The sequence below is a fragment of the Dermacentor silvarum genome, chromosome 6, assembly GCF_013339745.2.
Source record: "Dermacentor silvarum isolate Dsil-2018 chromosome 6, BIME_Dsil_1.4, whole genome shotgun sequence".
Taxonomy (NCBI): Eukaryota; Metazoa; Arthropoda; class Arachnida; order Ixodida; family Ixodidae; genus Dermacentor; species Dermacentor silvarum.
This window is the reverse complement of record NC_051159.1, coordinates 131,183,143-131,197,063: the sequence shown is the minus strand read 5'-3', so window position 1 is coordinate 131,197,063 and position 13,921 is coordinate 131,183,143. Positions and strand designations below refer to the sequence as shown.

General features: G+C 45.1%; 1 protein-coding gene across 1 annotated transcript in view; it reads right to left on the bottom strand.

The window, feature by feature from the left end:
* The window catches only part of LOC119456897 (neuronal acetylcholine receptor subunit alpha-10-like), a 74,891-nt gene extending 64,093 nt beyond the window's left edge, over nt 1–10,798 (bottom strand). The window contains 1 exon segment of the mRNA XM_037718712.2: nt 10,635–10,798. Within this exon segment, the coding sequence (XP_037574640.1) occupies nt 10,635–10,722 (88 nt within the window). The 5' untranslated portion in view covers nt 10,723–10,798.
* Between the last annotated feature and the right edge of the window lie 3,123 nt (nt 10,799–13,921).

Below are 13,921 nucleotides of genomic sequence, written 5' to 3'. Positions count from 1 at the left end.
TAATTACAATGCTGTCTTTCTCAGGAAAAGTGTGGAACTACAATCTCACACATAAATGGCCGCCATGCAGGTAAAAATCCTGTTATAAATAATAATAATAATAATAATAATAATAATAATAATAATAATAATAATAATAATAATAATAATAATAATAATAATAATAATAATAATAATAATAATAATAATAATAATAATAATAATAATAATAATCAATCAATCAATAATCAATCAATCAATCAATCAATCATGTTTATTTAACGTGCCCAGGAACAACCCTAAGGTCTGAGTGCTGGCGCACGCATACATTACAAAGCAAAAACAAGACACTCAGGGAAAAATCATTAAAAATAAATGAATAAAAATAAAATTGTGAAAAGAAGAGAGTACGGAACAACAAAGCGCAAAGTAAATACAAAAGAAAAAGGAGGAGAAGGGCACTTGAACAATACATGATATTATAATACAAGGCAAAGCTCGGAAAAGAACGATGACAAGGAGTTATGAAAGATATCAAGTTCACGAAAGTAAGCGTTATAAAGATTCTGTATTCTGTGGACAGTTGAGTGTTCGTGATGACAGGCAGGAACATGGAAAGGTCTATGTTCTCTGGTGATCTTGCGTGGGATGCGGAACATGACACAGCTGAGAAGTTCGGGACACGTGAGGTTACCGTGAAGGAGTTTAAAGAGAAACAGAAGGTCAGCGCGATTACGTCGGTCGCGAAGTGAAGGCAATGACAAATCCAACAGTGCTAGTACAGGGTGCAATGTCCAGGTTTGCAAAGCGGTGATTATATATGCTTAGAAACTTTTTCTGGACACGATCTATAATGTCACTGTTGGATCTAGAAGAGCCATTCCAGACGACCGACGCATATTCGAGTTGAGGAAGACAGATGGTTGTGTATAATTTGCGGAACGGTGTAGGAGACTTGAATTCCCTCGATAGTCTGCATACAGAACCAAGAGAGCGCATACCCCGCATTGCAACACGTTTAGTGTGAGCCGAAAAGTGTAAGGTTGCATCAAAAAGTACACCAAGATCATTGATCTCGCAGACCTTACACAACGGCACAGAATCTATAGAATAAGAAAAAGAAATACTTGCTGTTTTGCGTGTGAAAGTCATGACTTTGGTCTTAGCAGCATTCAAGGTAAGGTTATTATCCTTGCACCATTTAGAAAAGGAAAACAGGTCAGACTGCAGGGCGCGACAGTCATCAACAGTGTGAATTTTCTTAAAAATCTTGATGTCATCGGCATATAGAAGGAAAGAAGAGTTCCGAATAACAGAAAGAACGTCATTAATAAAAATTAAAAAAAGGAGTGGTCCTAATACTGACCCTTGAGGGACGCCGCTAGTTGCCAAGTAAGAAGAAGATGTTTGGCCATTGACGTTAATATAACACGATCTATCAAGAAGATAACTGCGCAAGAGATTCACAACTGACGAGTCAACATCAAGGTGCGTAAGCTTGATCAGAAGCAGCGAGTGGCTGACTACATCAAAAGCCTTGCTGAGATCACAGTAAATGGTGTCAACTTGCCCCCTTTGAAGTACCGGCGTGGAGATCTGTGTCATGAAACTTGCGAGATTTGTGATAGTGGAGCGGCCGGTGAGAAATCCATGCTGATTCGGAATGAGCGAGTTCTTCACAGTAAAAGACAATATGTTGTGAAGAGCAAGCTCAAAAATCTTGGACGTAGCACAGAGAAGAGAAATTGGGCGATAATTCGACACATCTGATTTACATCCAGACTTAAATACAGGAAAAACACGAGCAGTTTTCCACATGTGAGGGAAAGTGGAAGTAGTCAAAGAGTTATTAAATATAGATGTCAATACTGGAGCAAATATACTGCCGTAAGCTTTTAGAATTGCGGAGGGGATGCCGTCAGGGCCGCAGGGTAGGGAAGGCTTCAAGCGCCTAAGGCATTCGTGGACAAGCTCTTCATCAAACAGCACCGCACTAGATGTAGCAACCGTCGTGTGCTGCTGACTGACACCAGCGTTGAAACCTGCATCTTTATATAAGGAAGAGAAATGGGCTGCAAAACAATCCGCGACTGCTTGGACTTCTGCCCCTCTAGAGTCAACTCCATGTTTATTGGAGCGCTTACGGATATACTTCCAAAATTCTGCCGGCCGGTCGGAGGCGCTTTTTTCCAAGAATGCCATATATGAATCTTGATCCCGCTTATAGAGACGTTTACAGAGAGCCCGAAAAAAAAAAAAAAACGGAATTCTTCTCTGTACTCATTAGGCAACGGAATTCTGGATTTTCGGTGTGCGCGATCTTTATGCTTTAGGGCAATTATGAGTTCAGATGAAAATCAGTGGGGATATCTAGAGCGTCTAGGCCTGTACTGGGGAATGTATTTGCGCATACTGCTCAAAACAAGCTCTGTAAACTGATCTACTTGGTCATTAACATTGCTTTTGTCGGTAACCAGTGACCAGTCGGTGGTGGACAAGGAATTATATAAACCAAGATAATCACCACGCTTGAAAGCAAAGCGTGGGGATTCATTTACGCCACTGGAGGAGCTCTGCCTCAGTGCTGACACAGAGGCAGTTATCTTTAGTGGCGGATGAAACTTATCGGTACGCACAAGGAAAATTTCGGAACGAGAGACATCTAAAACCTGAGCATTCGAGATGCAAAGATCTAAGACGTTGCCACAGGAATTGGCGACTAAGTTATGCTGTTGAAGGGAACAGAAAGACAGAAAGTCCAACAACAGGCTGCATTTCTTCTCTGTGTAATGATTGTAATGAGAATATCTAAGTGTGTTCCAATCAATACCTGGTGTATTAAAATCACCAAGAAGAATTACTTTGTGCTTACTATGGGAGGATATTGCACTTTCAATGGAAGAGATGACCTCATCATACAAAACAGGGGAAATATTCGGCTGTACATAGAACGATCCAATGTACGAATAATAATGAACGGATAATAATAATAATAATAATAGTAATAATAATAATAATAATAATAATAATAATAATAATAATAATAATAATAATAATAATAATAATAATAATAATAATAATAATAATAATAATAATAATAATAATAATAATCAATCAATCAATCATGTTTATTTAACGTGCCCAGGAACAACCCTAAGGTCTGAGTGCTGGCGCACGCATACATTACAAAGCAAAAACAAGACACTCAGGGAAAAATCATTAAACAATAAATGAATAAAAATAAAAATTGTGAAAAGAAGAGAGTACGAACAACAAAGCGCAAAGTAAATACAAAAGAAAAAGGAGGAGAAGGGCAGCTTGAACAATACATGAATTATAATACAAGGCAAAGCTCGGAAAAGAACGATGACAAGGAGTTATGAAAGATATCAAGTTCACGAAAGTAAGCGTTATAAAGATTCTGTATTCTGTGGACAGTTGAGTGTTCGTGATGACAGGCAGGAACATGGAAAGGTCTATGTTCTCTGGTGATCTTGCGTGGGATGCGGAACATGACACAGCTGAGAAGTTCGGGACACTGTGAGGTTACCGTGAAGGAGTTTAAAGAGAAACAGAAGGTCAGCGCGATTACGTCGGTCGCGAAGTGAAGGCAATGACAACAATCCAACAGTGCTAGTACAGGGTGCAATGTCCAGGTTTGCAAAGCGGTGATTATATATGCTTAGAAACTTTTTCTGGACACGATCTATAATGTCACTGTTGGATCTAGAAGAGCCATTCCAGACGACCGACGCATATTCGAGTTGAGGAAGACAGATGGTTGTGTATAATTTGCGGAACGGTGTAGGAGACTTGAATTCCCTCGATAGTCTGCATACAGAACCAAGAGAGCGCATACCCCGCATTGCAACACGTTTAGTGTGAGCCGAAAAGTGTAAGGTTGCATCAAAAAGTACACCAAGATCATTGATCTCGCAGACCTTACACAACGGCACAGAATCTATAGAATAAGAAAAAGAAATACTTGCTGTTTTGCGTGTGAAAGTCATGACTTTGGTCTTAGCAGCATTCAAGGTAAGGTTATTATCCTTGCACCATTTAGAAAAGGAAAACAGGTCAGACTGCAGGGCGCGACAGTCATCAACAGTGTGAATTTTCTTAAAAATCTTGATGTCATCGGCATATAGAAGGAAAGAAGAGTTCCGAATAACAGAAAGAACGTCATTAATAAAAATTAAAAAAAGGAGTGGTCCTAATACTGACCCTTGAGGGACGCCGCTAGTTGCCAAGTAAGAAGAAGATGTTTGGCCATTGACGTTAATATAACACGATCTATCAAGAAGATAACTGCGCAAGAGATTCACAACTGACGAGTCAACATCAAAGTGCGTAAGCTTGAGCAGAAGCAGCGAGTGGCTGACTACATCAAAAGCCTTGCTGAGATCACAGTAAATGGTGTCAACTTGCCCCCTTTGAAGTACCGGCGTGGAGATCTGTGTCATGAAACTTGCGAGATTTGTGATAGTGGAGCGGCCGGTGAGAAATCCATGCTGATTCGGAATGAGCGAGTTCTTCACAGTAAAAGACAATATGTTGTGAAGAGCAAGCTCAAAAATCTTGGACGTAGCACAGAGAAGAGAAATTGGGCGATAATTCGACACATCTGATTTACATCCAGACTTAAATACAGGAAAAACACGAGCAGTTTTCCACATGTGAGGGAAAGTGGAAGTAGTCAAAGAGTTATTAAATATAGATGTCAATACTGGAGCAAATATACTGCCGTAAGCTTTTAGAATTGCGGAGGGGATGCCGTCAGGGCCGCAGGATAGGGAAGGCTTCAAGCGCTTAAGGCAATCGTGGACAAGCTCTTCATCAAACAACACCGCACTAGATGTAGGAACCGTCGTGTGCTGCTGACTGACACCAGCGTTGAAACCTGCATCTTTATATAAGGAAGAGAAATGGGCTGCAAAACAATCCGCGACTGCTTGGACTTCTGCTCCTCTAGAGTCAAGTAAGCGAAAACCCTCTCCATGTTTATTGGAACGCTTACGTATATACTTCCAAAATTCTGCCGGCCGGTCGGAGGCGCTTTTTTCCAAGAATGCCATATATGAATCTTGATCCCGCTTATAGAGACGTTTACAGAGAGCCCGAAAAAAGCGGAATTCTTCTCTGTACTCATTAGGCAACGGAATTCTGGATTTTCGGTGTGCGCGATCTTTATGCTTTAGGGCAATTATGAGTTCAGACGAAAACCAATGGGGATATCTAGAGCGTCTAGGCCTGTACTGGGGAATGTATTTGCGCATACTGCTCAAAACAAGCTCTGTAAACTGATCTACTTGGTCATTAACATTGCTTTTGTCGGTAACCAGTGACCAGTCGGTGGTGGACAAGGAATTATATAAACCAAGATAATCACCACGCTTGAAAGCAAAGCGTGGGGATTCATTTACGCCCCTGGAGGAGCTCTGCCTCAGTGCTGACACAGAGGCAGATATCTTTAGTGGCGGATGAAACTTATCGGTACGCACAAGGAAAATTTCGGAACGAGAGACATCTAAAACCTGAGCATTCGAGATGCAAAGATCTAAGACGTTGCCACAGGAATTGGCGACTAAGTTATGCTGTTGAAGGGAACAGAAAGACAGAAAGTCCAACAACAGGCTGCATTTCTTCTCTGTGTAATGATTGTAATGAGAATATCTAAGTGTGTTCCAATCAATACCTGGTGTATTAAAATCACCAAGAAGAATTACTTTGTGCTTACTATGGGAGGTTATTACACTTTCAATGGAAGATATGACCTCATCATACAAAACAGGGGAAATATTCGGCTGTACATAGAACGATCCAATCAACAATTTTTCACATCGGGCTAAGCTGACTTCTAGCCATATCGACTCCCGTACACTTTCTATATCGATGCGCCGTACACATCTCAGTGAATTGTCAACTGCAATTAGCACGCCACCACCTTTTTGTTGAGATCCACTGAAGTCCCGATCACTGCGGAAGACGTTGTAGTGCGGTGGAAAGAAGTCTGAAGACGAAATGTCACCACACAGCCAAGTTTCAGAAATAACAAAAATAGGAAAAGAAGATGAGATTACATTGCAAAAAATTCGCGTGCTTTGGTGCGAAGTCCGGGAGCGTTTTGGTAAAAAATTTCCAAATTACACGCCACTTTGATCCTTGGGGGTTGTTATTTCAGTAGCATGAATCATGTCATCGTGTAGCACACCACGGAACGGCTTGAACAAGCAACCCATTGGCCACATTGACGGGTCGTTCAAGCGCTTAAGTGCTTCTTCGTCAACGGCTACATGAAAAGAAGAATACGATTGATATTTAGTTCTAAGTCGCCGGCAGGAGAGGGGAGAAATATTCAAGACCTTTAAGTGGTTGGTCAGGTCGGAAGAGGTTGTTTCAGAGCTCAATTTAGAAACAAAAATAGCCTTAGGTCGATGCTGCCGTTGAGCTACAGATATAGTGGAAGTCTTTCGCGCTCCAACCGAGGCAGGACTCTTGTTTTTTTGTGTAGTCTCGGGTGCTTTTTCAGTGGACGACGCGAAATCACGTGGGGAAACAGCATCTCGTCGTTCAGCAGTGCGTCGTAACACAGGTACAATAGCTTGCGTTGAGGCAGGAGTAGAAGTAGTAAGGCTGGATGACTTTCCGGAGTCGGCAGGTGTCTTCAGAGGCATGGCAGTTGCACGTCGCGACAGCTCGTCGCGCAGGCAACGAACCTCCGCTCGAAGGGAGGCGACGACTTGGGTCTGTTGCTCCACGCCGCGGGAATGGTCCTTACGAAGGCGTTCATTCTCCTCTCGCAGTTGGGAAACTTCTTCGCTCAGGAACGAGATTCCCTCCAGCGCGTCGAGGAGGAGGCGCCGCAGACCTGCCAGGCTGCCGTCAAGGTCACCCGGTGGGGCACAAGAGGAGAAGGGGGAACCAGTTTGGGAAAGGGAAAGCTGCGGGGAGCACGCCGTCGGGTCGTTGTCGCTAGGCTTAACACCCTGCTGGTTTAACTCACACAAATTGCAGCAAAAGGAGCGCGATCCCGACTTCAAAAGATCCAGTTCGTCGTCTGGCCAGGTCACACATTTCGCATGCACACGTTTGTCACACTTTTCACAGCGAAAGAACTGCTGTTTTCCGAAAAAACGGCACGAGCAGAGCAAGCATGCGTCCTTACTGGGCGCCATGCTGCGGGACTAATCTATAATAATAATAATAATAATAATAATAATAATAATAATAATAATAATAATAATAATAATAATAATAATAATAATAATAATAATAATAATAATAATAATAATAATAATAATAATAGGTATATACGTATATACATATATGCCTTTTCTTGTAAGAACACGTCTTTGTCTACCAGCTCAAGGATCAGCTTCTTTAGTGAGTACGTGCTCAAAAAACAAACGCTAATTTCATGTAGAAGTTCGAGTAGCTGTTCTTTCTTTTCTCTCAACTTTATTGTTTACTAGGTGCAGCACTAGTTGCACTAGTTGCACTTGTGCACGAGTTGCATAAGGTCGCCTTGCAGTTAAAGTGTTCGTGAAAGTACTTTTTTGATTCCCCGCAGTGTCGAGCTTGTTAGATTGGTGTAACTATCAGCCAGCTATGTAACAGTATGCCGTTAGCTTCCACTCTAAGTAACAACAGTTATTCAAAGAACGAAACCAATCGTGAAGATACTTCGTATCACCACTGTTTCTCGGGGAAACAGGTCTGCCGATTGTCGCCTGACATTCTGTTAATTTTTCGAAGGTCGGCATACGTGGCTTCTGGCCCTTTAATGCTATAGCATTAAATATGTTCATCATAAGCATCATCATTTCAATCATCATCAGCCTATATTTATGTCCTCTGCAGGACGAAGGCCTCTCCTTGCGATCTCCAATTACCTCTGTCTTGCGCTAGCTGATTCCAACTTGCGCCTGCAAATTCCCTAACTTCATCACCCCACCTAGTTTTCTGCGGTCCTCGACTGCGCTTCCCTTCTCTTGGTATCCAAGTGTAACTCTAATGGTCCACCGGTGGACCATTAAATGTGTTGCAATGTATTAAATGCGTAGCACGCAATACGTTGTGCCCTTTCTCCTGTCCTCGTCTTGTTGCACTATGCAGTCATGCCGATTATGTTATCGCGCGTGCGCGTGCGAAAGAGAGAGAGAGAGAGAGAGAGAGAGAGAGAGAGAGAGAGGTACCAGCACGCAGAGTTTGCATAAAAGAGTTAAGAGAGCGTAATACAAAGGGTCTGAACCCAGGCTCAGGAGCGCGCTGGGTGGTAATCTATGAATAGAGCGCTGAAGCCGCCCTTTAATCCATACAATGCGTCACGCACGCTAGCATTTCTGGACTTTGAGGATCAATCGCGCAAGAGTAGCTTCATGATCCTATCTCTACGTACAGAGGTGGTGTGATGAAATAACTCGCACGGGTTTTCAAGCTTTTCTTTGTAACCTTGCTTGACTCGGTCAGTGACTTGGCCTCTTTGACGAAGTGAATGGTGGTCTTTGTGGTGCTCCTCGATCGTTAGCCGCTATCGGGAATTGTTATCTCGGGACTCTGATTTCACCGCAGTGCCAATGGGCTCGCCGGGTGTTGAAGTCTAGCGGCCGTTTCTTGCATAAGAATGGATCTAACGCGAAACTTTAGGGAGAGCCGTAGCTCCTGATGCATATAACTTATGACGTCACCTTCTACTTCTACGACATCAGTGTCCCTGTCCTCCTCGCATCTCTTACCCCGTCGCATCTTTCGATGCCGAATAGCATGTCACAACTTGATAAATAGAGCCGACCACCTGTCGATGATACTTCCATTTTAACACGAAAGTGTTTTATGCCGGGGTCCACCAAGACTTCACTGACGTATTTCCGTCACGGATATACGTCATAGAACATAATACAAAGAAAGAAACCAGAAGAAAAATTTCCACAAACATGCAAAATTTGGGAATCGAACCCACGACCTCTCGGTCCGCGACGATAGATCGCCGAGCGTTTAACCCATTGCGCCACAAACGCCTTTGCAGAGAGCTACACAGACGCGCCTTATATATCTAACACTCCTCCGTGTACCCGCGCTCTTGTTCGGGGCGGTGCCGCCGCCTACGAGCAGAAAAGAGAAGTACTGCATTATGACACTAACGCGCACCGACAGTGAACGCTTCGGTGGTCTCACCACTACGACGCCTCGATGCCAGCATTCGAAGGGACGCTGGCATCAAGAAGCACTACCAACGCCACCTAGGTGGCGTTGGTAGTGGCGTTCACCGTACTCAGCACAGCGCAGCGTGGCCTCCGCAATTAGCTCTGAAAATGTTTCTGAAGTTGATCGCGGAGGCTGCAATTACGACGCGCTGTACGCGCTGATTTGACTCGGTGACGATTCAGTTACGTGCTTTGTCTTGCGCGTTGTATTAGTGTGTCAGTTACGTGCTTCGTCTTTCGCGTTGTGCTAGCGTGTGCAGCGTAGTGCAGCTTCCATATGCACGACGGTTGCTCATGGTCATCGACGTTGGTAGTCGTGATGGAGGAGACGTGCCACCAGGCGTCAGCGTGGGTGCATCAACGCCTAAGGGCGCTTTAGCCACAAAACACCAATAGACATTATATATCAATGTGCAATAAACATTACACTACTTCTGTGAAGACACGTTTCACTTTCGTGTTCTATACCGATTCCTATATAAGAGGGATCAACCACATTTTTTTGTCTTTTAGCGCGATAGCATTTAGGGCACCGTGTCGCAGAAAACCCCAGCGTCGGTGTCGGCATTGGCGCCCGCGGCCGATATAGTTATCTCCAACCACACAGGCCCTCCAAATATATTTTACCACTAAAGTTGCTCACACTTTGTCTTGCATTCTGTACAAAGTTATTCCTCGAAGTTTTGAGTATGACAGCCCACAAGCTATTGTCAAGAAAGAAAACACCGACAGCGCATGCCTTTTATGCTAAACCTTCTCAGGCTGACATATTAAAGGTGCAAACAATAAAAGAAGGCCGGCCCACAAAAGAGGTCACGTTTCTACCAGAAAGCGTGCCTTCGTGCATAGCGTTCACTGCCAGCGTTTCCCGGTAAACATTACGGTTACGTAAGCTGCAGTTGCCGGGAAGTGTGAGAAACAGTCAAGGATCTTTGAATGCTATCGCGTTCCACTCTTGAAGGCGAAGCTTAAGCGTCCTCCAAATTTTTTGAAATCATGACGCCTTCCTAAGCAAACGTTCTTCGCGCCCTGCTACAGCACCAGACAACTATTGCAGCTGTCATGATAATGTTTACTTTAATGTCATGGTAACTTTTCCGCGCTAGTGACATTTTTATGCGCTTTACTGCGAACTAAACTATTTCAGTAGAGTACTCATACTTTTCAAAGGTCACGCGCTGACTCTTCATTACGCATGATTTGTGTGCATTCGAATATGAAGTTCTTAGTATATTTATATAGAGTTTGCCATGTAGTGCGTTTCTTTTCTTGTAAGTGGTTGTGAGAGCATTTGAATATTTGTATTATTTATATATAGCGTTATCTGGCTTAGTATTTCCTTAGTAGCCACCACTTTGAGATAGCGGGCTCTTAGTAACCAAACTTCTCGTGATGTGGCAGTTAAAAAACAATGCGGCTGGAACTACTGGGCTGCTGGAGGAACCAGCTCACCGAAGTAAAGGAGCAGCCACAGCACAGCAGCACTCCATGGTTGGGCGAGCTGGCTGCGCTGTCCTGGACACCTGAACGGGAACTTCATTCTGGCTCCCTCAGCATCCCCGGTATGACGTCATCAGCTTCGTCCCTGGCGCCACTCTGCCGTGCTGCTCACGGCTGTAAACTCGACCTGTAAAAGGAGATACAAGATAGTTACGTTGTGCGAGGCACGAAAATACACGAGTTGGCAAAGAATATCGTGGCATTTTTGCTCAACACAGACCACACCTAAGGAGTTTGCCTATGTCTACAGTCTAGATTGCAGTGCCTGCTGTTGACTTTAGCTCAGCCGCGCATTACATCGGGCATCGACACTTTCTTCTACATCGCTCAGTTCTTTCATCTCAATGTCTAACATGAAAAAACGGAAAGTGCATGAAATTTAATTAATACTATCAATATAGATCTTGTGGCTTCTAACAAACGGTAGCGTGGCCACACCTCCTCGATGATCGGCACTGCGAAACGGCGTAGCTGAAGACGCTGTGAGCGGTGCATGCTGCTTCTTCGCGCCTTCGTCTTAGCAAAATATGGGGATGCGAGTGCAAGTGCCGCGCAGACACACTGGTCTAAGGCATTCTTCTGCTGCATGGACACGAGGTCGTGGGTTCGACACCCGATCACCATGGCCGCATTTGTTAGGCGCGGAGTGAGAAAACGCTTGTCTGGTTAGATTCAGGTGCACAATTTGTCCAGCGCCTCTAGTGGAACTGTTTGTGCTTCGATTTTTTATCTCCTTTATCTTAGCATTCTTTGCAAACCTTTTATCCCCAGTGTAGAGTAGCAAACCGAACGCTCGTCTCGTTGACCTCCCTGCCTTTCCTCTCCTTGCTCTTTCTTTTTCTGCCTTCTTTTCCTGTGCATTTCTTTTCTCCTCCCCTTTTAAGCAGGCCGAGCATTGTGCAGCTTCTGGAGGAACAGTTTCCAGAGCGTCCCTCTTTTATCGACGTTTCTCGTTATAGTAATAATGATTTTGTAAGGTGGTAACACAGTTGCGAAAGAAACGAGTTTTAATTGGTTGGGGGATTTGCAGAAAGGAACGACATCAGCCTGACAGAACCCTTGTCTCGGTGCATCCTTTTGTGTAGGCGGACGGGACATCAGAGGTTTGATAGCAGTCTGAAAAAACTCTTCACTGCTGTCTACTCCGTCAAACGGGAGCGTTCATGAACAATCCACCGGCTTTATAAACCGTTCTCTTAAAGCTTTGTATCATCGGTGCCCGCGGAACGAAGGACTAAATACCAGTGTAGGAGGTATGATCCATCGCCACACTCCGTATCACCTGAAACGTTTTATTCGCACATGATTTGCGAACACCGCGATAGAGGTAGCAGCGCGAAACAAATATTTGCGTCGGTCAGCGAAGAAGAACGGTGTCGTGAGCAAAAATAAACGTTAGCAGGGCCGTGTTTGTCAAGAACGTCTTGAGAAATCAAGAGCGCGTCTCGTTTGCCTGCCACGTGGCTACCGACTTGCGTCATCTCTCCGACTATAAGGCCGTCGCCGCTGTCGACACGGCGCTGCGGACTGCACGAACCAACGGCAAGATCACAGCTTCGCACACAAGACGACGCAGTTTTGCAAGTTTCACTGCTCACAGACGCCACGGCAAACACGGTTATCCAAGACTGAAGCAGCACCGTCGGACGGGCCTCGCGTCCGCCGGCGTCAGTCAAGAGAGCGCGCGGTGCAACAGGGCAACCTGAGGAGGCGCCCGAAATAGAGAAAGCGCTCGGGCTACTCCATGAGCAGTCGCTTAAGGCTTCGAAACCGGAGACGCACGTCTGCAGTCAGCAAGGAAATAAAAGAGGAAGGATTTGAAGGAAAAGAAAGAAAAAGCGCGATGAAGAAACACTCTCCTATAGTCCCTCGACGATTCCATTACTTTCCTCAACTACGAGCCGGCGCTCCATCGTAGCACGCAACTGTGAGTTCGGGAAGGGAGAGGAGCGTTCCTATAAACGTGGGAGCATCGCGTTCTCCCGAGATCTGCGCGCGCCGGGCGATATGCAGGTGGTGCGGTTCCCACGCGGGCTCGAGCGGCTCCTTGCCAGGGTTTCGCAAAACCGAGGACGAGTCGGCAGCTCTCTCAAGGAGGCAGAGGATGAGAAGAAGGAGGCAGTTCACAACGCAGGTTCTGCAAGGCAGGAAAAAAAAAAGAAAGAAAACTGCAGAACAGATGCGTGCGAGTGTGGCCCGCGTTGTCTCTTCCTCGATTTTCCAAAAAGCAACACGAAGAAAAACCGAGAAACAAAAGACGGCGAGATGCAGACAACGTTCCCGCTTTGGCGCTAGCTGCGCTGTTACTCGTTGCAAAGACGGGAAGATGCTGTTGCTCTCGTACTTTAAGCACTCCAGCCCCTCCCGCCCCAAACCCCCCCCCCCCCCCCCCCCCGCCCCCCTCTTCCCGTCTTGCGAACCTCCTCCCGTTTTCAATTTTTGTTTTTCTACGCTTTCATGTTATCTAGCGGACGGATCGTCTTGTCTTTTCAGAGAAAAGTGAAAGCGCCGAAATTGTTTGCGTGTTGTCGACGACACGAGCACCCATGCGTCGCGAGTAGCCGTCCGTCGTCGGCGATGCCTTTCTCTGCGCGCCGTTCTGGGCCAGATTATGTGGAGCGGAGAATATTGACGCTGCGCGTGCATGTTCGCAGCTGCTCGGTTCGCTCGAAAGAGCGGCATTATGTCCCGCCTCCTGTGCTGGTATACGCTCCTTTAAAACCTGACGCGAAAGGAAAATTTCCTCTGTGTAGATGGAAACAGAGTTTGCGGTGCCTGGAACGAGACACGACAAATACTTTATGCAGAGGCACTGAAGGAAAGTCGGGTAAATTCATAGTTTAAAGTCTACTTCATTATTCGCTCTACAGTTCGTCTTTTTTCATCCAGCCTTATGTTTAACGCGAGCATTCCAAACAGTAGTGACTTTTCTTCACGCGAGTTTCCAAACCATAAGTGTTTTCCGAAGGCCTCAGAGTGATCAGCAAAGAGAGTTTAACGTCGGCGGCTAATTGCATTCCTCCGACACAGTTATTTGACGAACGTTTTCTGAAACCCCATTTTGCCAACATTAGAGATGCTCAGTAGCCACAATCTTGGGCCAAACACACCACCCTACTAACACCGCCTGCTTCAACAGCCACAACACCACCACCGCATGCCGTTCACATGCCTTTGAATAACGCTATCGGAGTTGGCCGTGAACTAATGTTTCCTCCCAACAACTACATGAGAAGGAT